This window comes from Acanthaster planci, linkage group LG06 (genome assembly GCF_054643075.1).
Source record: "Acanthaster planci isolate LZ-2023a linkage group LG06, COTS_SCS, whole genome shotgun sequence".
Lineage (NCBI taxonomy): Eukaryota > Metazoa > Echinodermata > Asteroidea > Valvatida > Acanthasteridae > Acanthaster > Acanthaster planci.
The window spans coordinates 7,243,399-7,265,872 of record NC_141782.1 but is presented as its reverse complement, the minus strand read 5'-3'; the positions used below and the strand labels follow the sequence as shown (position 1 = coordinate 7,265,872).

Genomic DNA, 22,474 nt, shown 5'->3' with positions numbered 1-22,474 from the left:
ACCGTGAATCACGGGTTTCGGCCCATTCTGACTGACGCTCAACCAAAAGTAGGAGGAGTCTAGGGCCTATCATTTTTTATTGAAAACGCACCAATCAAATTAATTACAAATCATCAAAACCTGCCTGATTTGTCGAGGCCGCACGTATGTTCACTCCCACGCCCGTGGGCACCACCTAGTTGAAAGTTAGCGCATGCACACTCGATCACTTTACTATGGATAGTGAGGAAGGCAACGTCGGACATCGTTCTGACCCTTTTTTCGGCGGATGGAGACCATTATTTATTTTTAACACAATACAAACAAATGAAGTTCACAGAGATAACCAGATAACTAAAGATTGATCAGAAAACATTGAACCACCATATTATAATGAAGCCAGTTGCACAAAATTTGGAACAAATTCTGAAAAGTGTTTTTGAAATATATATAAACACGATCAGATTTAATTATATATAACAGGTTTTGCCCTTACCCAACGTATATTAATAAGCACTGTATGCTCAGTGCTTGTCCGAGAGCTTGCGAAAAAACCTCACAAGCTTACCAAAATTGGTACCCCACAAGAATTTCACGAAACTGATATTTGGAAATAACTCAAAAAGGGGAAATCTTTGATGGGTAAAAATCTGTCGCAAATTGAAATGTTTTATATTAGGGACATACGGTCGAAATTTCAACCCAGGAAAGTGAATTTGGTTTAAATTGGAATGATTTGAAATTTTTTGTGTGTTGTGTGGGAGTTTTGTACACGAGAACAAAGGAAATACCCCACAAGTATAGCCGTGTAAGGGTGTGTGCACGTAAACGTGTGTGCGTTGATGGAGTACACCTACTGGGTAACCGGTCACAGTGCCGAGTTGGTAGGTGCCGACTTGACGAGATGCCGAAGTGACCGACATTCATATACATTACTTGTACATGAACGTGCACATGTGCACACATAAATAATGGCCGACTGGTTGACAGAGAGAAAAAGTTGAAATTGATCAAACTAACGAAGGACAATTCGCAATAGCTTAGACATAACATAGTAACCTTTTTCAAACACTCTTTCAATTATTAAGATTTGCCGAATTTTAGCGCATGCGCACAAACTAAGTGGAAGGGGTGAACATACACGTACACGTGCGTTGCCAGTTTTTGTTCAGTCTACAAAACTCAGACACATGGAGTAGCTTCAGGATTTTTCCTGACACACATTCTGTCAATTTCTGCACAGTCATGGACCAGTTTGACTACCAAGCTCGCGCGAAATTACTGTTTACAACTTGCGAAGTGCTATTCGAGCAATTGGCGCGCTTTACCTCTGCAGGACTGTTGTAAAATGATGCCTGCAGTGAGATACCGAACTGAGTCCTCGGAAGGGTCATCGTGTAGTCTATAGACTTATGAGCCAGCTCAAGGAAAGAAAAAAGGCTCCCAAAGAGAGACCCTTTTTTTTTAAGAAGAAGACCACAAAGCAGTTTAATGAACCCAGGGGATAAATGAAGAAATAATCTTACTATAGCCTTAGAAATTAATTATTCTGAGAAGGAAAAAAAGAAAAACTGAAGAGGCATACCTTGTGTTCGGCCCCATTAGCAAATGTCATAGTAACACGATGATAATGGAAAAGTTCGGGGTTCTCTTGCGTTTGCCTGTGTAAATAAGGGGGCGGGGCACATGGGATGGATGGAGTTGACAAATTATCAGAAAATTATTATTTCTACTTGTTCACCACCAAAATTCCGCATGGAACACGCGTCAGTGCTGTGTTACATTGGGCCCCCTTCGCGAAGTCATTTCATTTCAACGCCCGCATCTATATCTGCTTCCTGCAAAAATAATTTAATTCCCCTGTATCGTCACTTGGTGGCGCGCGGCGCATAGATGTAATCTGGTATTTGCCGCTCTTACTCTACGCATGTTGTTGAGATACGTGGATAAAGTCTCGTGCTCCAGACTACAGTTAATTAAATAGCGCCAAGGCAACGGAGTACGCTTACACTAAGTGGGGCGTACAACTACAACTTTTTGTTTCTTTTAAGTAGCCTTGGCCTACAGTGGAACACTGTCATAACAAGGCCATTTGGACTTTACAAATTACCTTGTCATAATAGTTACCTTGTATATCAGTAATGGAAAACAAATAGTTGGGGCCTAAAATTGTTCTTGTAACGTGAGCTTGTGTTATAAACAGGCCTATCTGTCAATCTGTGTTGCCTGTTGGACCGTAATTCTGGACCGTTCATGGCGTTGTAAAATCAGCTTCAAGTATGTTATTTCAAGCTCAGAGTCTGAGAAAACTCGAGAGCGGTGTGCAGGTGAGTCTGTACTACTACATCATGTTTGATCGTACAGATTATCAAATTCGGGTTCTCACTAGTGATCTGCAACTGACTAGCATGACTAGCCTGCAAAAAGTGCAAAATACAACTAGGGGGCCTAGGTAGCTAGCCTAAGCCTGTCAGCATGCTCAACCTGTAGACCGAGCAAAATGTGCACGACAGTAAAAGTCACCACATCCCTTACCCATATTAGCCCAGGTTGGACGCCAGTCTTCGTTACATTACAACTGACGTGCAGGTTCCAAGACTTGTGTACAACTTTAACCAAATATTTGGTTCTAATTTGTTCTTGGTTTACCTTGTTGAAGAAACTGATTTCAGGTTTACGTGTTCTTCATGACCTTATCTATCCATGGGGGGGTTAAGGAATTTCAGAACAAACCATGGACTACAAAATAAAGGAAAATACTTTCAGAGACACCTGTTTTTCACGGTTGTAGATGCAATTCGTCCATTCTCGAGTTGCAAAGTTCACACACATATAGGAATCCAAGCTGGGTGCACACACTACGCGTGTGCGATTTCCAGTGAGGGTCTGTTGCACACCTGTTACATGGAGGCTGTGACTGGTAGCCGGCTTTAACCCATGTTTCAATATTAAAAATCGGATTGGGGCTTCAGACTGACCGATAACCCCCGAATAGTTGCAGGCATACAATGAATAAACTGCATACACAGGAGGCGTCTGGCTTAAAACAGTGCACAAGAATTAATGTTACTTCCAAGTTTATTTTCCTGTTTCTGTCTGTTGTGGTGATGTGTCAAATTTCTTAACCCAACGGATGTGAAAATAAGGATGCATGTGATTTAAAGACGTGAAATTGGCTTCTTTAAAAAGATAGAAGTGTTGAGCATTGCAATTTCATCTTCAGATTTACTCCGCTATGCCCATAGATTGTTTTTAAGAGGCAGTAGGCAGGGTTTCCCAAGTGTAATCTTATTTTAAATGGTATTATTTGTTATGGCGACTTTGCAACTGTTGAAACTCTGATGTCTGGCGAAATTAGGGCAGCTTGCAAAAAATTACAATGTGTGTATTTTTATTGACACAGACCGTTTGTTTAAGTGTATCGGTGCATGTATGTCCAAAACCATGCGTACGTAAGTAGGCTTTTTCTCTAACCATATTTCCAATAAAGAACTGTGGTTCCCTTCGTCAAATTTATTGGCTACTGGTCCCCCTCCCTTAAAATGTGCTTTTGTCCCATGCAGAATGCAGGTAACTAAGATTTTCACCCCTTTGCATTGCCGACATTGTGTAGCACGGGGTGCATTTATAAATGTATTTGCCCAGGGATTTATGAGTGAAAATGAGGCTCTGCCCATAGCAGTGCATGTGACCCATTCTCATATGGCTTTTGTAGTAAATACATCCCCCCCTCCATTTTGCTGGAGGGGTATCGAATGGTTTGCACTGATTAAACTAAAAGGTATGCAGTTAATCACTGTGCTATTGATTTTCCAGAATAACAGGCACATTTAATGTAATGGCAAACTAACACACATTCCGCCCTAAAGTGGCCACCTAAGTGTGGCTGATTTAAATTTATCATCAGAAAGAAATCTTCATGTCAAGGAAGAGTAAACCACGTCAAAATGGAAGTAAACTTATCAAAGTATCTTATTATAACCTGAAAACAGAACAAAAATACATGATTGTTAAGATTTACACCAAAATTCAGATTTGGGTGGTGACTATACCGCCACGTACGATAGAGCCCAAGTTAAAGAATCAGGCCTAGGCCTACATATAAGACCCTATGAATTACCTCTTGTAACATTTGAACATGGTTGACAATGTCAGTGTTGAAATGCGATTTGCAGGGTCCTAGTTACTCAGACTATAAGTGATGTAGGCCCAAAGTTCTATTGCGATAATTACTGTATCGATACCACATTTCCTGATCGTTAACTTCCCTGAATTATCCTATCCTTATTGTTGTTTTAACTCTTACCTTTTTCCTTGATGTGGTTGTGGTTCAATTTATATTCCTCTATGATGGCTCAGAAACTTTCTGTGCACATCGTTTGCGAGCAGAGGTGGACATGGAGTTTCTATTATCGCGGTATCGGGGAATGGTTTCTACAAAGGTCTTTAAAGCACTTTCCGTATGAATAAGTAAAGAATGAATATTGCTTTTTAAGGGAAACAATATAGCCTCACTTTGTGATAAATGTACCAGTTGACTTGTAATTGACTTGGTTTTCAGTCGTCTGCTTGAAGATACCCTTTGCTGAGAGAACGAGAGTGGGAATAATTGTGCCTTGTATCCTTAAATTTACTAATCTTGCAAGGAAGGACTTCAAGGGTTTTTGCCCCAACTGTAATTTTGAAGTAACAACTGTCAAATGCATCTTATAATTTAATATAATATTTGGTGGGCTACGAGGAATAAAAATATGCAGGTGTCGCAAATTTTGATCTCCTGGTGGCCCATCTCTTTTATTGATGTCTGAAAAAATGCTAGTAAAAGTGTTTGCTTTTTCAGGTCTAATTCCCCAAGAATTATGGCCATTTCATACACCCAGAAAGTATGTTCCAGATTGCAGGGTGAAAATTCCAGTTTAATGTAACATCACTGATTGGCATAGACCAAGGGGAATGGAAAGTGATCCATCAGAGTAAAGCAAAGTATGAATACATGTATCTGTGAAGTCTTAATCACATGTTTGTTTTCTTCCAGGCAATGTTCAGTTTGAATAACCCCATGCAGTATTGCCACTGCACTGCCATAAATGAGGATGACGTTAGGAATATCAGGGCCTAACATGAGTTTTCTCAGTGCAGTCTACAGCCAGAGCTGGCCTGCACCAGATCCCAACAAGCAAACAAAAAGGGGATTTCAGGGGTATGTTTTATTGAAAAAACACAAGGACGGAAGCACAATAAAAGGAGGAAAATGTCACAAAAAAAATTTAGGTTCTGCTACTGGATGCAGTCAATCGATCTGCGTGATCACTTGATCTTTGCGGAATCTATCAATCTTACTGAGTGATTTGCCAATAATTCTGCCTTCTGTTGATTGCCTTTTCTTTCAAATTCGTGGTTGTGAAAGATTGTTTTTGTAGAAGGAAGTAAATTCAGAGTTTTCATAGAGGATCGATTGATAGCGCAACATGATTGCCCGGTCTTGCAGATCGACTGATTTTACCGAAGTACAGAATTCCTTGTTGCACTATGACTGTGAATTTCTTACTTCAAACATGTACGATTTTTCCTTTTGAGGTAATCCTGTGTTCTGATGGAATTGTTTAGAACTTAGCAAAATCCATTTTGATACAAATGTGTGCCAAAGGAGTATTAACTGAAAAATATTTGACCTGTCCATTCCCTCCTCTTTTCCTGCCCTTACCCTGTAAATACACCCAGACTATTATCGTTAAAGCATTTCTGGTAATGAAACCAAGGCTCCTCAACAGAGTGCTCTAGGCACCATTGCGCATAAACCTAAAGAAACCTGTACAGAAGAGACGGTGAGAAGAAGTTACAGTTTTAGAGGTAGGAGATAAAACCTCAGAGGAATATTCTGAGGAAAACTCGGGGAATTAGGTAAAGACTGAAAGCCCAATCCTCATGTAGACTTGGCCAGGAATTGCACCCTGGCCGTTGAGGTGAAAGGTGAGGAAAGAACCACTATGCCAACCTGACTCCCCTCAAATGACATTGCTGCAAACAATTTTTTTGCAATTGCCATCATTAGGAGGTTATTCCAACAGTCACGGAGAAGGAACAAGACTGCTCATCCAGGGACGGTCAGCCCTCGCCCAAAGCATGGCAGAGATTATGAGCTCCAGGGTTGCCGTGGCAAAGGTTTATTGGTGTCACACAGTCAACAGACTCCCAAGAAGGTCTCCCAACAGTTGAGTCTAACACCATCCAGGCACGCTGGCCTAGATCAGGTGAGAGTAAATAATTTTTTACCATTTGCAGACCGTATTATTTTTACATATAATTTTTTAAACCCAGTTTTCAATAAAAGTTAAGATTTATTACACAAATTTTTCATTTTCTAAATTTGTATGTGGTCATTTCTTTTTTCAAGACAACCTACAAGTGGAAAACCTGGACAAATTTTCAACAGGAGCGTGAAAATGACCAAAACGGTAAGGAACTTGTTTTGGTCTTTTTCAACCAAAAGTATATTTTATTTTCTCTGCTTTCAATTGATTTTAAATTTCCTCATTCTCGTTTATTGTCAAGAATTAAAGGAACCTTGAAAAGAAATAAAATTTTGTTTGGTTACATATAATGAAATATGGCAAGATTTATGAACACTTTTATTTTGTTGATTCCTTTTTATCAACAGATCTTACTCTGTATAAAATAACACAGGTGAGTTCTTTTTTTTTTTTTTAATGTTGCTTATTTTAATCTAAAAACAGTCCGTTCTCCCTGTGTTTTGAAAACCTCATATTACAGTCTGGTCCTAAAAGACCTCCTGAGACTTTGGGCTCACAAGTATTAAATGCAGTCCATGGATATGATGCTCATCCAACTGATAGGGTTGCCAAAATCCGTGTGTATTACAAATTTAGGAATTGCTCATATGTGCATTGTATGTGAGCTTAGTGCCACCTCCAAGATGGCTTTTTACTGTGGTTTGCTATATTAATACATAGGCCATGCTGAAGGAAAATGAAATAAGCACTTGGTCAACGGCAAATAACAAGGAAACCAATCCAGTTACAAACAGGAATGACAAATTTTAAACGTCACATTTTAGAACATCTTTTATTGCATTCACCAAAGCAAGAAGAAAAAAATTGGAATAGTGGGACAAAATGGAAAAGTGGGATTTTTTTCCTCGTAGCTCTATCAGTAGGACACATACTAAAATTTACTGATTAACTGCAGGACTGTCAGGTCTTTGGCAGCTGTGTGTTCTCTGCCTTCCACCAACGATGGCCCTAGTTCATTTCCAGCCAGGGTGGTTGTATGGCGTAGTCACTACCTTACTGCTGTGGACGGTATCCTGATCACTCCTCCCCCCCCCCATCCCGAACTGACATTTTCCTTCTTGCCATCTCAAAGCTTGGGACTTGGGGGAGAACAGCTCTGTGAAAAGAAGAAAGTTCTGATGGGTTTACTGAGTCAATGGGGTTGAATTTGAAGCCCATAAAGTCACTTATTTTGCAACAGTCACTTATTTTTACAACTTATTTTGACTCAGACTTACTGACATCCAGGTGCAAGAAAATGGTCAGTAATTTGTCATGTCAGTCCTATTGAAAAGTCTGTATTAAAAAATTGCCCTAAAAGGTCCTTATTGAAAGTATTGCTTTAACCATAAAATCAGGCAAGAAGATTTGTTGAAATTTGTATTGCCCCCAAAAGAGTTAAATACATGTAAATGAAACAGTATGGAACATGTTTATTTCAATAAAATATTTCAAATTCAGAATAAGACCCTAAGAGTACAAGTGTTTGCCCCAAATCACTGGACTGTCATAAGAACATTGTGGTACTGAGCCAGAGACATTTTTGTCTGCATGCAATAATATCTAATGACAAACAGTTCAAAAGTAGGAAGGTTGAAGTAATTTGACAACTCCTCATCACCCGAACTCTTCAAAACAACCAGCCTAGGGGCGAGAATTCATGCACATGTAGTGGGTTAGTTAATTATGTAATTAAGCTACAGTGAAAATGTCTTCACCATCTGCTTTGAAGCAAACACAGTTGTGAATACAACCTGATACTCTGGGGGGTTTGTTTGTTCAAGACTTCATTTGGCAGACACAACAAATGGGATACAGCAGCATGCAATATAAAATGGAAACCTCGTGTTTTTTTTTAAAGCATACAGTCCTCCATCCATTAATTTTAGAAGTCATTTTTTTAAAAAGCACTTTATTTTTGTAGCAGTCCAGTTTTTTTTTTTGTGATGTAGTTGAGCTCAAAATGCTTTGCTTTGAGGTTATCAGGCTGATGGTGCTGTCTTAAAAGTACATGTGTATATAGGAAGCATTTTTTCTTGCAACACCCATGCATGCTGATGTGTGTTTAGGGTGCCTTATGGGGTACCAGAACAGTGGGAAGTACCCCACAAGGAACATTTGTTGTACTTGTGGCATACTAAAACGGTACCCCAGAAGAATTTTGCAAAACTGATATTTGGAATTTACTCTAGGAACAAGGAATTTTCAAAGTGTGCTTATCCATCACAAATTAAAGCATTTTATGTGAGGGACGTTCGGTCGACATTCAGTCAAGGAGAATGATTCGGGGCTAAATGGAAGCAATGAGAAAACTGTACTTCACACGCAAAGTTTTTCTACACGAGAACAAAGCAAATTCCCTCAAGGATACAAATGTAAGGGTATTTGTTCAGACAATTATTTCCACGTGTTTGCATTGAATGGTTGAGTGCATCCCTTTTAGCAATCCCAAACAGATCAACCACTCTTGTTAAAAATTCCCACTTAACTTAAAGATAGTAGAAGGAATAAATACCCTTTGTCCTTATTCATCCTCTCTGCAATATGTTATTTTGAAGAGATTTTTTCCAGAGATGCCTTGTGTGACATCTTGGGAAATTTCAGTAAATCCGAGGAGAAGTATTTTTCAGGCTTTCTGAAGCCAAGGTACATGCATGCGTTCATTGTCAAAACACAATTTTGCTTAAAGTCTATCTGAAAGCATCATTTTCATGTTATTGCGCTGTTGCACACATTCTCTATCATCCTTTATTGACGGTGTGACCTGAACTGGCAAATTGGGGGTGGGGATCGAGGGCCAGTAGGAACTATGGCCCAACCCCCGTGAGCAATTTTCATTTTTTGTTACGAGGCTTTTGGGAAAAACAATTTTAGGGGACTTTTTATCTTCACTTTTTTCACTTCCCTTTCCCCTCGAGAAGCATGTAAAAAGTCCCAAAATAACCCTCACCCTTCAGAAAAGCCACAAAGAAGTGTCGGCATTTTTGGATCCCCAAACAATTTCATCCCCCCCCCAAAAAAGTTTTGGTTCTGGATCCAGGTCCATCTTGTCAGCTACATTTTTGACATTAAAATAAACTGATATTTGAGATAACTTTACGACACAAGATATCGTTATAACAAATGCAGACAGGTTTGCTTTTGCAAATAGAAATTCGGTGCTATTATTGTTTTGAATTCTTCTGGGTTTATAACTGAACTGTTTTGGTTAAACTGATATCTTATTAGCAACTCAAAAAAGCAATTCAACAATTACAGGAACACTTTTACTTTCCATGGATTGCTGTTCACTGTTCTTGTCATGTGAGGGCGCTGTAACCTGTGAAAAATTTTGAATACAGTACCTGACCAGGCTCTGCACTCTTGAGGTTACGTGCTCATGATGTCTTTGCACTCATCCAGGTCACATTGATACAAATTTCATACTTTAGCCTATATTAGTGAACCCCATTTGACCATGTTTCAGCCAACCAGGATTAAAACACCGGCACAAGGTGTGTTATAATCGATTTAAGCTAATATTGAGGGGACCGTCCACTCTCAAACCATGTTTTTTTGTGAATACTGTACCACTTCCTAACCTTAATCAAAAGCAAACAAGCTTTTGAATCGCTGTTATTTACAGAGCAGGAATAAATGGCCACAGCTGTACTGAAGAAGCGACTTTGTGTTGAACACATGTTTCAAAGCAGATGTGGCAGATATTGATCATGCCTTGTGTTAAGTTTAGCGCCATGCCCATGATCAATATTGAAAACAATTACCAAAGTATCCCATATTAATGAATTGTGGTTCTGCCTCTTGTATCTGTGCAAACTAATATTTTGTGAATTAACATTTGTTTGGAAATGAAAGAATTTCTTAAAGTTCGTACCTAAGACAATATGAAAATAATAGTGTTTGTCATCAACACAAAACACATTTCATTGGATGATAGATTCTTTGGCTTCAATAACAAATGACAAGCTTTTAAGTTACCTGAGCTTAAGTCTGAGTATCAAATTACAAGCCTTGGTCAAAATCATAGGTCATATGAGTTGAATCGTGAGCTCTAACTTTGCCCAGTAAGTGACCAAATTCAGCATCCTTACATTTCTAAGAGGTGCATTTGTTTTGTTCGCTGTGGCTTTTCTAGCTGTCCAAGAGTCCAACATGAATTCTGTTAATTTATTTTATAAATCGCTACAGGTAGTATCAGAAGCACAACAACTCAACCCAAAACAAAACGAAAAAAAACAAAAAAAACAGTACTGAGATTTTTGGTTAAATGGGAAAAATCGCTTAAAAACCTTTGTCTTTGGTACCGTGTTTTAGAAGTAGGGAAGTAGAAGTTTGCAATCATTTACGATTTTTGCCAGTGTTGCAAGAGACACATGTATATGGGTTTATACCACCAAAAGTAAATGATCACATAAGAAGTGTTTCAAAAATACGATGTTGAAAGCAATTAAGGAAATGCCTTGTTGAATGTCTTGGAATGAGATTTTTCGCTTTCTGTTTTATTTCTCAATATTTCTTGTACTTTGTACATTCACCCTTTCTTTGACAGGACACATTCCGTAAGTTATCAGCTCAGGTACATCAGGTTAATCAACAAATCAGCAAGTACCATGGCACTGGTTTTAAGGTTTGTTTGTTGTTATTGTTGTTTCTATGCTTACTTGTCTCGCTAATTTACTTCACATTTAAAGGATCCTTGCAATGCCAATGATTCACTTTTTGCGAAAGTTTATACTTTTTTCAGTGTATGAAAACAAGTTGACATCATTTTTGGGATAATTGTATTGAAATTGAGATACATCAATGAGGTTTAAACAAATCAAATTGTTAAGTCTTCTATTAATAGACAATAGTGTTACTGGGATGTCACTGAGCCAAGATGATGCTCAGTTTATAGATTTTTCTGTTCAAATTGTGAATCCAAAATTGGCTCATTTAAAACATTTCTGGGAAAAGGTTGCTTGTTGGCATTTTGTCATACAGTTGCACAATGATTCATCAAAGAAAAGCAAAATAGTAAAAATCTAATAGCACATATGCACAAAGAAATGTAACACTGACTTTTTCCCTCTGGAATGATGCCAGTCTTGTGCGGAAAATGGAAAGATATTTGTAGCAGTATAAAAACCAACAAGGTATCCAGAACCTCTAAAACAGAAACAGGCATTGAAAATAAGGTTATTTGAAACACAAAGGCACATTTTGTAGCACTGTAGTCAGATAAATTTGCATTGTGTGGATCTTTCCAGTTGGTGGTAGACACCACTTGCTGCCCCTCCTCAACTGGGCAACAGGTGGATCGGAAATGGTCAACAGTTGTCCACAGTGTTTGCATTTTATAAAAAGTAAACAGGGCACGGAATTATATTGATTGTGCATGAAAAAATAGACACCAAAATGTAACAACAATGACTTATGTACACCGTGTGGTTGTAATGTACAGCACTGACTTGCATTACTTTCTTCCCCTTACTCATCTGGCCTGCGAAGCATAAATTTAACTGTCCATTTCATATTCCTGGCATGCTGACAATTTTTTCATAGGATGGAAGGGGGCCATGGCTTATTCACAGTTGAAACATAACAATCAAGTCTGTTGAAGAGTAAGAATGTTGAATGTTTGAGTTGGGTTGACTTGACCCAGCTTATTAGTAGCTATCCCATTCATCAAAGGAAAACACAACTCAAAAATCTACTTAAATTTATTAGTATTTGTGTCATTTTATTTTCTCCTTTTTTTCTGATTGCCTGGTATCCTGTCTCCTCTTGCCAAGCTTCGCTATCATACAGTAGCTGGTTTAAGATACAATCATTGGAACTTAAACTGGTCAGAGAGTCAGTCAAGGAGCATCATACCCCCTTTCTCCACAGAGGTCATCGATTATGGGATCACCTGGTGAATGGAGAGATATGTTTGGGGCTTGCTGTAGACTTGTAGGTTTACAATCAGAAATTGCCACTGTCTCATCTGTTGCATAACTTTGATTTTGTTGAAATCACCAGAGCTTCTACTCAAGTGGAGACAGGATGGTGCGGACCTTACGCCCTTCCCAGCTAGCTGCAAGCTTACCCCATCAAGCACCCAGCATTAGCTCAGCACCCGCAGGGGAGGCAGCGGTCATCGATCAGGGGTTAGCAGTCCCGTGCACACCAGTCAAGAGGTCAAACAGAAGGTTAGATCTCTTTGCAACACAGTAGGGATGCAATTTTTTATCACTCCACGCAAGAGTGATATTTTTACATAGGAACGATAACACTGCGTCTGCGCACAGGTTCATGTGCAATAGCAAGTATGACCAGCTTCTGTTGAATGGTATGATTTTGCGCCAAGTTGAAATGTTTCTATTATTCCGTACCTTTTTGCCAATGAGTAAATAGTCTTTTTCAACCATTTCTTAGCCTGCAACTATCACTACTATACACTATAGATTGAATATCAAAACTGCCAATGTTCTCACCCACAAAGCGGCAAATCAGCTGGGTGATTTATAAATGAAGAGTCGAATGTACTCTGCTTAAACTTCACATACATAACTAGAGTAGTACCGTAATTTTCAGGCTATAAGCTGCCCGGTGTGTAAGCTGCAGCACGCAAAGAACGGCAAATTAAGATTTAAAGTCAGTGTATAAGCTGCACTGGTGTATAAGTCGCATCATGGCGCTAACAACATGAATGATCCAACCATGAAGATTGTCATGCTGCATGCTGAAGTGCCAGTACAGTGCATGTACGTCAATGGTTCCACTACATGTACAATCCTAATAAGAGAAAGCAGAGTGCGAAGGAGTGCCACTGTTAAAAATAAATTGAAGTCCTCGAAAATGACCAATTTTGGCAGGCTTGATGATTGTCCTGTGTGCATGGGCCGCGCAAGTTACGCGGACAGAGATGTGGAGTAAAATCTCGATAACTCGAAGATGGTTAAGTGGAAAGTCCATTTTATCTTGTAGGCCTACTTATTTTTGCCTAAAGAATAGGCTTTTATGTGCAAAATTACCTCCATAACTCAAAATATCCACACCACTACATCCGCTTATCTGAAAGTTTTTGTGACAACAATAAAAAAAACACCGCCAAATTGCTTAAAAATAGAAGGCGAAGGTCCACTGCGAGACTTAATAGTTTGAGTCGACATTGCCAAGCATGAAGCACATGTTCTTTTCACATGGAACTGCTTGTGTTGCATGCATGTTGCATAGCACATGCTCTGCACGCATTCACTTTCGGGCTAGCCTGACTGCTACCACAGACCCGTTCGTGGACAGTCCAATCGCTGACTCTTTCTGATTACCACTTGACCACAGAAAGTGATGTCATTGGAAAACCCAAGTGAAAACAAACCCGAAGTTCGGTGCTGCAGCGTGGCATTTCACTCGGAACACAATTGGTGAAAAGACAAAAGATTTGCTACCTGAAGGTAGTACACCGTGGTTATTGTTATTCGTCAGTTAAAAGAAACCTTTAGGTTTAAAGGACTTGGGAAAAGGACTTAGTAAAATAATATTTGTGTTTATAAAACACACCACAAGAATGAATAAAAAGCAGGAAATAATCACCAAAGCAAGTGAAGTTTATTGTGATTACGTACACATGTGCTTATCGTGACTCTATGGCTCAGGAACTTGCATTAACTCGAAATCCGGACAACTTGAATTTTATTTATCACCCAAGGTTCGAGTTACCGGATGTAAACGGTTACCAATGAAAATATGATTGCACTACCTGCTCGTGGTATGCACGGCTTTTATGACTGATTTAATCCTTCAGAGTTTGCCGTATGAGCCACCTGGCATATAAGCTGCAAAGACATTTTTCAGCGTAAGAATCAACGTATAAGCCGCGGCTTATATTCCAAAGATTACGGCAACCCTCTTGAAGGGACTGAGAAAAAATGTATGGAGTTAAATATAAAATGTCTCTTTCAGCTCCCATCAAGAAAAGTCTCGTGCACATGCAGTATTGATGCCGTACCTTGAATCCTTGAAGTCTCTCGCACATTGTTATGTCATAGAAATTTGTTTTCAAAGTAATTTCATTTTGATTGGGTTTTTGAGTGTGTTGTTTTGTTTAATATAATTCATTCATTTACAACTGATTTTGAGATACTCATTTTAGTAAAATCTCGCTTTTTAGAATTTTGCATGTAGACCTTTCCTGCTGTAATATTTTAATTTCTAATTTTTTTGTTTCAGACGACCACACTCTTCCGTTGTTGTGAGGCCTAAACAGCAGCAACCGGTCTTGAGACCACATTCCACTTCTGCCCTCAACGGCAGACAAGCCGAGTTTGACCAGCTCACCCCAAGAATAATCGGTGCCCTTAGTGATGGGAAACAAATAGACTCTGACGCATCTCACCCGGGGCCTTTTGATATTGTTTCAAATGACGGAAAACCGGAAATCGTTGATGCTGAAAAGAATCAGTCTGATGAGGACTCTGAGGTCAGTTCACACAAGTATCGGGTGAGGACCCCACCAAACTTTGACCTGCCACCAGAAGACTTGGACGTGGACAATTACCGGGGGATGTTTCGATATCACAGCTCCAGCGCCGGCAAGAAGAAGCAGGATCCATTCCCAGAGGCACTAAGTAAGCCCTACTGCTACCTGGACTTACTGGAATTGAGCCTACTCAAGGAGGACTGGCGGCACGCCATACGAGCAGTGCCGGACGGTGTCGAGGAGAAGCTCATTGACCGGCTGATCGAGATGGAGCGGCTGCAGATCACCAGTGCTGAATGGGAGAAAAGTCAAAGGTTGGCTCCACCGAAGAGAGCAGCATCAGCCACACAGGTGAGGAAAGGTTGGAATGCCACAGCAGCTCTCCCCACAGAGCGAGCACAGAGTGCCTTAGCCAGATCCAGGCAGAGTAGAAATTGTTCACCTGACTGTCTGCAGCCGCTGTGCGCAGGGGAATGCAAGATCAAGCGTGACCCACCCAGTGGGGGATGCTGTCACTGTAAACAGGCATACTGCCAGGGCTCCTGCACAGAATTTGGCTATCATTTACATATCCGGCAGCCCAGACAAGCAGAAGAGGCGGAGTCCCCTCCCAGACCTAAATCCTGTAAGAGCTGCACCACAGGCCGAACATCTAATCGGAAATCCACTGCAAATACCAATACTGCTGTTCTAGGGCGTCCCAAGTCTGCCTTCGCGACCTTCAGCAGTGCTAGGCAGATGGTACGTAAACCACGACCCATCTCAGCTGTGGCCTTGAAAGCCTCAGAGGACCTGGCTAATCTGGAGTTATCATCCGCGGTCGGGGCAAGTGGCGATCAATCCTCCCGACCAAAGACAGCTTCTTCGAGCAGTGGCTCCAGGTTGAAGAGCCGCGGGCGCGACTCTATGCTGCCTGGGAAGAGCTTCACATCACAGCGGAGGCGCTCACTGACAGACGAACCGATCAGCACCAGCGCTGCCAAGATGAACCCCAAGCCGATCAGAGTGAAGTCTGCAAAGCTGAAAGCCAAGCAAAAGAGCAGTAACAAGAGGTGAATTGCTGCTGTATCCTCCACTTTAGTCCTTTGCATGAGCTGTTATAGGTTCTGTGGAACCTACCCGTGTGGCCTCCCATAGTTGTGTCTCTTGGCAGCTGGGTCCCGGCCTTTGGTAATTTTGACTCAAGGCCTTTAAACGGATCTGAGCTCAGGGATGCAGTCGATGCCGGAGGCTGAGTTGCATTTTGACATTTGGCCTGAACAATTTTGGTGCTCGGGAATAAGATTGCATGCAAAACAAAGCACTGAGTGAAAACTGCGTGCTGTGCGTGTGACTGAAAATCTCTTGTGCATGGGTCGAATCAGGGCTGCTTGATGATAAAAAATAATTCAGTTTTTCACTTTGGTTTGTCATTTTGAAGTCTTCCGTGCATAATTTAGAAAACTGTATTAAGTGCCAAAGCTGACAAGTTCATAAAGTTGTTATTGTATTTGTAACAAATGACTAAAGAATACCTGTGTCATCATTGCAGCGTAATTTGAGAGCAGATAATTTTTGATAGACTTGCAATGATCGTAGGTCTTGATTTCAACGCTGCATTTCCTTGCCAAGCCAATATTTATTTGACCAAGCTAGTCTCTACCAGTTGCCAAAATGAAGTGACCTCCCTAGGGGCCCTGGCAGAGAAAACAGTGAAGAAATGTTCAGTTTTAAAGGGAGGAGGGAGGTAAATCCTCAAATACATATTTTTAATTGGGTAGGTACTGAAAACCAGGGCAGTTGGGATTTGAACCCAGGTTGCACAAGTAGAAGGCAACCTGACCTCCCTGAGTACCACAACTGCCCTCTTAACAGCAAGAAAAAGAGAGGCTGGTGCAACTTACATGTCATTCGTTCCCAGCAACATGCAACGCACATGTGAATACTTGGCAGTTTCGTAAAACTACTGCAGATTCTGTGCTGTTGGAATGTGCACATGCACATGATGTGCTATTCCAAGAGAGACCATTGCTTGGTATAAAATTCCCGCATCTATTCTTGTTTGCACATGGAGAACATAGAACTTAAAATGCATACCTTGTCCTGTTACTTGAGATGTTAGAGGTGAATGAAAACTGGAGAAGCTCGTTAGCTACTAATGACCTAATGTTCTGCGGTTCTTGATTATGCAATGCACCTGATTAAATTGTATATAAATGTGTTTGTGTGTGATTTTATTGAAACTTCAGTGATTTTTTAACAATTAAATGGTGTAGCAGGGGTAAGGCTGCCTCCAGTGTAGGGATCAAAATTGGGACATTCTTGGGGTGGGGCAAAGCTGCTGTTCTAGGGTGCAGTATTCCAGTAATGTAATGTAAAATATTCCAGTAAAGTCAGGTGACAAAGTCCTTAACTTGAAATGGTTTACTAGGGATGGGATAAATTCTACCTTTCTTGTGTTGTGTGTGTTCTTAAGACATTTGAGTTGAAAAGAGAACATCAGTTGAATGTCGCTCACCTAAATGTAGGAATGTTCTGTCAACTCTTCAATAGTTTCTTTACTGATGAAAGTTGTGTGCCATGAAGGGTGTAGTTCACCATTGCTAATACCCCCCACATCAGACTACCATATAATATAAATATCTTACTTGAAAGAAAGTACATAAAAGTGTCAATCAGTCTGTGAGGTATTTCCGCCCAGTATGCTGTAGTTTTCGAGAAAACAGAAATTTTGTTCAATGCAATTGCACACTTTCTCTGGCGGTCTCTGGTACTTTAGAGAATATTGTTCTGAATGTTTTGAGGTTTAGTGATAAATAGGTCATGTGAAACTTGGATTATCCTTTTTTGCATATATCTATTATTTTCTCTCTTTTTTGTTGAAGAAAGTAAAGATAGGTTGGTGGATTTTTTCCTTTTACTTTTTAAAAACTGTCTATTACAAACTTTTTTGCAAGAGTTTTAACTTTCTGCCTTTTGGGTCGATCTATATTTTTAATAGTGTCTTTAGATTCATTTATTTTCATAACTTGTCATAAAATAGAAGCCTCTTTATTTTTTGTATTTTTGGTACCTACAGCGGTGTTCCTGTCTGTTCCGCATAGGCTTAATCTAATTGCACCCTTTAGCTTTGCTTTCCGAAAAAGTGTCGGAATTCAGCCAAGATAAGAAAAGAAGAATAACTTAGAATGGTTGATTGTTTCTTTACTCATTTGATCCCTGTAAAATAGAAACACAATACCCAAAGGAAACAAACATTCCACCTTGTGGAAGACAGAATTTATCGTTCCGGTTTAGTTTTGGCTGTGAAGTGTTGTTACGAATGTTATGCACACATATTTTGAATGCCTCTATTGAGGATATGTTTATTTATGTAAACGTGATTTTCGTGATGTGAATTGAAATAAAGGAAATAGATGTTGGATGGTAGTCCCAAGTGGAATTTGGAAATAGGATGCGTGAGACACTTTTTGCTTTTTTCTTGACATTATCTCTTGTTCTATTTATTTTTAAAAGTGTATTTATCCTTTGTATCCCCCACCAAGCAGTGTAGTGGGCCAGTTGTGAGATCATCAGGTATGAGTCTGATAGGCCGATCCATTAAGCCCCGAACCTCTAAAAGGTTGTGTGGGAGGATGCCCCAGTCGAAGAAGCCACAATTGACCTTCCTAAAGTTAAGTTCCAAGAGTGTAGGTCATCTTGAAGAGTCAAGATTTAAAGGGAGATGATACCATGAAAATTGATTCAGTAAACAGTTGCCAAATTGAACAGAAAAATTGTTCTTGCGGCTGTAGCTGTTGAATATCTAGTGAAACCCGAGTGAAGCAAGCATTGCTATCTGGTTCCTAAACAAATGGCGCTTATTCTGGGTGTCTGTGTTCAGTATTGTGCAATCCATATGCTGAAAAGAGGGCGCGATTTTAAATTAACCGTGCGAATAACCTGTGCGGCAGATTTCGTAAAAGTGTCGGATACAAAAATTTAATGAGACAAACACTTGTGAAAATACTGACTGTGGTTATTATCTTGGAATTCCAGTGAAACACACATTGCTGTCTGGTTCCTGAGTGGCGTCAGGTGAAGGTATGTCTGTCAGCGCGACCTAAAGATAAAAGGGAGTTGCTATTTGAATGGTACGAGGCGAGGGCGAGTGAGGTGTAGGATAATTCTTCGCTCGTCGCCCGGCGCCCAGGGCCCAAACAGCCTAGCACAGGGTGGGAAGGGCTGATGGCTTTGCACTATGATTGGCTGGATTGTGCACGACCTGCGAACGCGAGGTTATCACTTCCTGTTGGGGAAGCGTTATTGGATTTTTTTTGGTTTGCCAATTTCGTAATAGCAGTGCTTTGGTACGGGCAAAGTATCGGCTATGACGATAAAAACATGGCCGTTTAACAATCACAGTGTGGTAATTTATCTTTATTTTTATTATTTATTCATGCCAATAATACATCTCGAACAAGATGGGCACAGGAGTAGTAAAAAATCACGGTGGTCGCACTCCCATCAAGTTGTGAAAAAAAACACAAGATATTAAAAATAAGTAAATACACATATAAAAACACTGAACATGTAAACATTAAAAAATAAAAATACATAGATAACATACACTTTGACACTTTAATACTCTAGCAATTAAATATAAAAGAAATAGAATTAAAACGTCCATCCAGGACATAAACATACAATAAATAAATACATGAGATGTCACTTTGGTACGATTAAAAAATAATGTACAACAGACCTAAGTATCACTGACCACGTGTCTTTTTGCGATATATTTCAAATCATTAGTTATCTTCATTAATTTTGGATGAACGAGTAACGGTGTTGTGAGTATATTTTCAGCAGTGAGGAAGCGAAAGAAAATATTGAATTGATAACCGCCGCTTGTCATGCTTGAGTAACGCATTGAGCGAACTCGCGCTCCCGGCAGAAATTTACCAATTTATTAATGCTCTAGTGCGTCATTAGCTGTGATCCCGTGTGACGTATATTCTTCACTAAAGAGTGGGAAGCTGTCAGCCCTTCCCAGCACCCTCAGTGTTCGGGCACTGGGTGATGAGTGAATTGCGTGGATTTTTGACAGTGAAAAGATATAAAACAATAGATTCCCAACATTTGTGAAATTAAAAAGAAATTCTTTCTTAAGGCAGTTTTAAATCTCTCTTTTTACAAAACTGTGGGGTCTGTAAACAGCCGTTTGGATGCATCGGGCATTTTCAATTTTTGTTAACCTGGTGTGAGATATGTTTGTTTATTTGTTTGTTTGGGTTGTTGGGGGTGTTGGGGTGTTTGTTTTACATCAGGCAACTTCGGTCAGTAAGCAACGTTCTCCAGTCGTTCGACGTCCTGAATGATCAATCTCAGCAGACTAAAACTGACTGTTGATAAGTCACATGCTGAGAAAGTCGTAGCGCATGAGGTCGCTAACGCACGAGATGGTCAGCGTTATTTCTGTCCGAGATTTCACTCTATGGGCGGGTACGTTTTCAGTGAGTGAACGGTTCGCAAGTTTGTCCACCTGCGAGATATTAAGGTGACTCGATGAAGGCTGACGTTTGGTGGACGGGGTCACTGAACCACCGGATGATGGGTTAATTGGTGCCTGGTGCCTTTCACGAACAGATTGGCCTAGTGTGTTTCACTGGAAATTCATGATGGCCTTAAGTTCAGTTTGCCATCTGAATTGTTTGCCTTCCGTGGCCCCCAAAGTAGTCAAAATACACAGCTGTATCAGGGACAGCTAATAAGACTTGTATGTCGTACATACGACTTGTATATCACACGTACGACTTACATTTTGTACACACGGCCTATATCTCATATGTATGTACGTTTTTAGGTGCGTTGCGTACACGATGCGTTCATGCGTTTCGCTTTCACGGACACAAAAATCGACTCCATTAACATAACACGTGTGCGTTGCCTTAATTCGGCCGTCAAAATCGTCCCAGGAGCGATCGGATTTTGACGGATACAGAACGCCCGGCGCAAGTGTTGACGCGCATACGCGCTTTTTGAACGCAACGCACACATGCGTTATGTTAACGGGTAGATTTTTGTGTCCATGACAGTGAACGCATGAACGCATATCGTGTACGCAACACACACACACACAAGTAAATGTGGAAAGGTGCGTTCAGTATCCATCGGACCACCGAGATCTTTTCACTTTTTATAATTAAAAAATTGTTTTGAATTTTTAACATTTCATTTTGAAAAATCATTGAAAACTTTCTCGGGGGCAGCCTCGATCTCTCAACCTCTCGCTCTCAACACAGTGACAGTATGGACGTATGAGATCTTATTATTTGAGGGTAGAAAGTAATCTCTTGGTTACTCATAAAAAGTTAGTCATAGTTTTGAAGTTTCTTGAGTGTGAATCTGATTCATAGGACAGTAAAACCTGATTACTTTCATGTGTGTACCGTCGTAGCATCGTTGTGCACCACTTACATGAATTGCTGAATAGGATAGCTCAAATGATTTCAATAGTTTCTTGACACACTTGTAGCAGCTGGATTTTAGGAACGGAGAAATTAACGTTTCCAAACAACACGTCGTCTGAAGCGGGGGAGATCACACAGCAGTAATTGCAGAGTTCTGTTTTGTATAACAGGTTTACAGCTGATTCTTTGTGGTTGGGAAATTCATCATATAAATTCTCAGCCGTAACACGACAGCAGAGTTTATGCACATCTTCGTCACAAGGGGTTCGATTTCTATATCTGCATTCAACCTGCGAAATCTTTCTGGGGATAATCTACAGTGTCATACAGTCCTGGCAAGAAGTGCATTCGGGCCTTCCTTGATGGTCGAATTAGATCTCGATGCCAAGTGTTGACAACTTCATCAAGCTACTTCTGTGTGTGGATAAAAGGAATGAATCAGTTGACGGCAATATTGTATGGCATAATGGTAGAATCATTTGGGTAACCGAGAAGGGGAGGGGAAACCCCCCGCCTGGAACTCATGCCCCTTACCTCGAATTACCGGCCGTGTGCTATCAAAACGAATAGTGAAGAAAACTTGATGCGCCAGTCGGCAATAGAAAACCGGTCAATCAATAACCGTTAGCAATAATTCGGCTAGGTTGCAACACACCATATTTCGCTTTAAATAAATGCACCCACCTGAATAAGATGCATGAAGCAGAACTGAATGAGGTTCACACCAAGAAAGTCACCAGCCAAATCGTCGTCATCTATAGCAATCTCTATAAGACACGTATCCAATACTTCAAGTTAATTTTTAGTTTTAAAGTAAGTTTAAAAAAAAATTGTCGGGGACAGGTTTCGATCTCTTAATCTCTTAAAGACTCCTGACTTGACTCTGTAGGTTTAAAAAAACAATTTAAAAAAGACAAGTCTCTTTTTTGTCTGTTTTATATTGGAAAACGAAAAATGCCTGAGGTCCATTTTTGAATGAACAGAACAATGGTGTAAATTTGTGCCGGATTTTTTTTTTTGGGGGGGATAGGGATTTGTGTGTGTGTGTGTGTCGGGGGGGGCTGATATGCCCAGCAATGGAAATTTGAAAAGTCGGGGTTGGGGGACGACACCACATGACACTAAATGTGGGGCGATGTTCATGACACAATTGTGCATTTGAAGTAATGTATTACACTCCAGTGGAATCTGAACCCTAACAGACCCCCCAGCTATGAGATGTGCCAAAACAACCTCGCTCTTTTAATGGCATATTTTGATGACTTTTCTATTGGTCTCCTATTTTGAGTGCTGATTTATTTCGGTTGCTGGGAAGTCCGAAAATTCTTTAC

The 22,474-nt window shown here is 40.2% G+C and overlaps 1 protein-coding gene across 1 annotated transcript; it reads left to right on the top strand.

Annotated features, from left to right (window-relative positions):
* Positions 1-1,969: 1,969 nt before the first annotated feature.
* Positions 1,970-18,141, top strand: LOC110980045 (uncharacterized). Its single transcript, XM_022236336.2, has 8 exons — positions 1,970-2,306; positions 5,015-5,179; positions 6,032-6,230; positions 6,374-6,434; positions 6,638-6,663; positions 10,819-10,896; positions 12,273-12,442; positions 14,463-18,141. The coding sequence occupies exons 2-8, from the start codon at positions 5,067-5,069 to the stop codon at positions 15,766-15,768; spliced, it is 1,953 nt and encodes a 650-aa protein (XP_022092028.2). The 5' UTR covers positions 1,970-2,306; positions 5,015-5,066; the 3' UTR covers positions 15,769-18,141.
* Positions 18,142-22,474: the final 4,333 nt, after the last annotated feature.

Excerpts from the sequence above, each read along its gene's own strand:
- LOC110980045 (XM_022236336.2), top strand. The coding sequence starts at position 5,067 with ATGAGGATGACGTTAGGAATATCAGGGCCTAACATGAGTTTTCTCAGT. Across the intron at positions 6,231-6,373 it reads GGCACGCTGGCCTAGATCAG|ACAACCTACAAGTGGAAAAC; the intron begins GTGAGAGTAAAT and ends TCTTTTTTCAAG. Across the intron at positions 6,664-10,818 it reads CTCTGTATAAAATAACACAG|GACACATTCCGTAAGTTATC; the intron begins GTGAGTTCTTTT and ends TTTCTTTGACAG.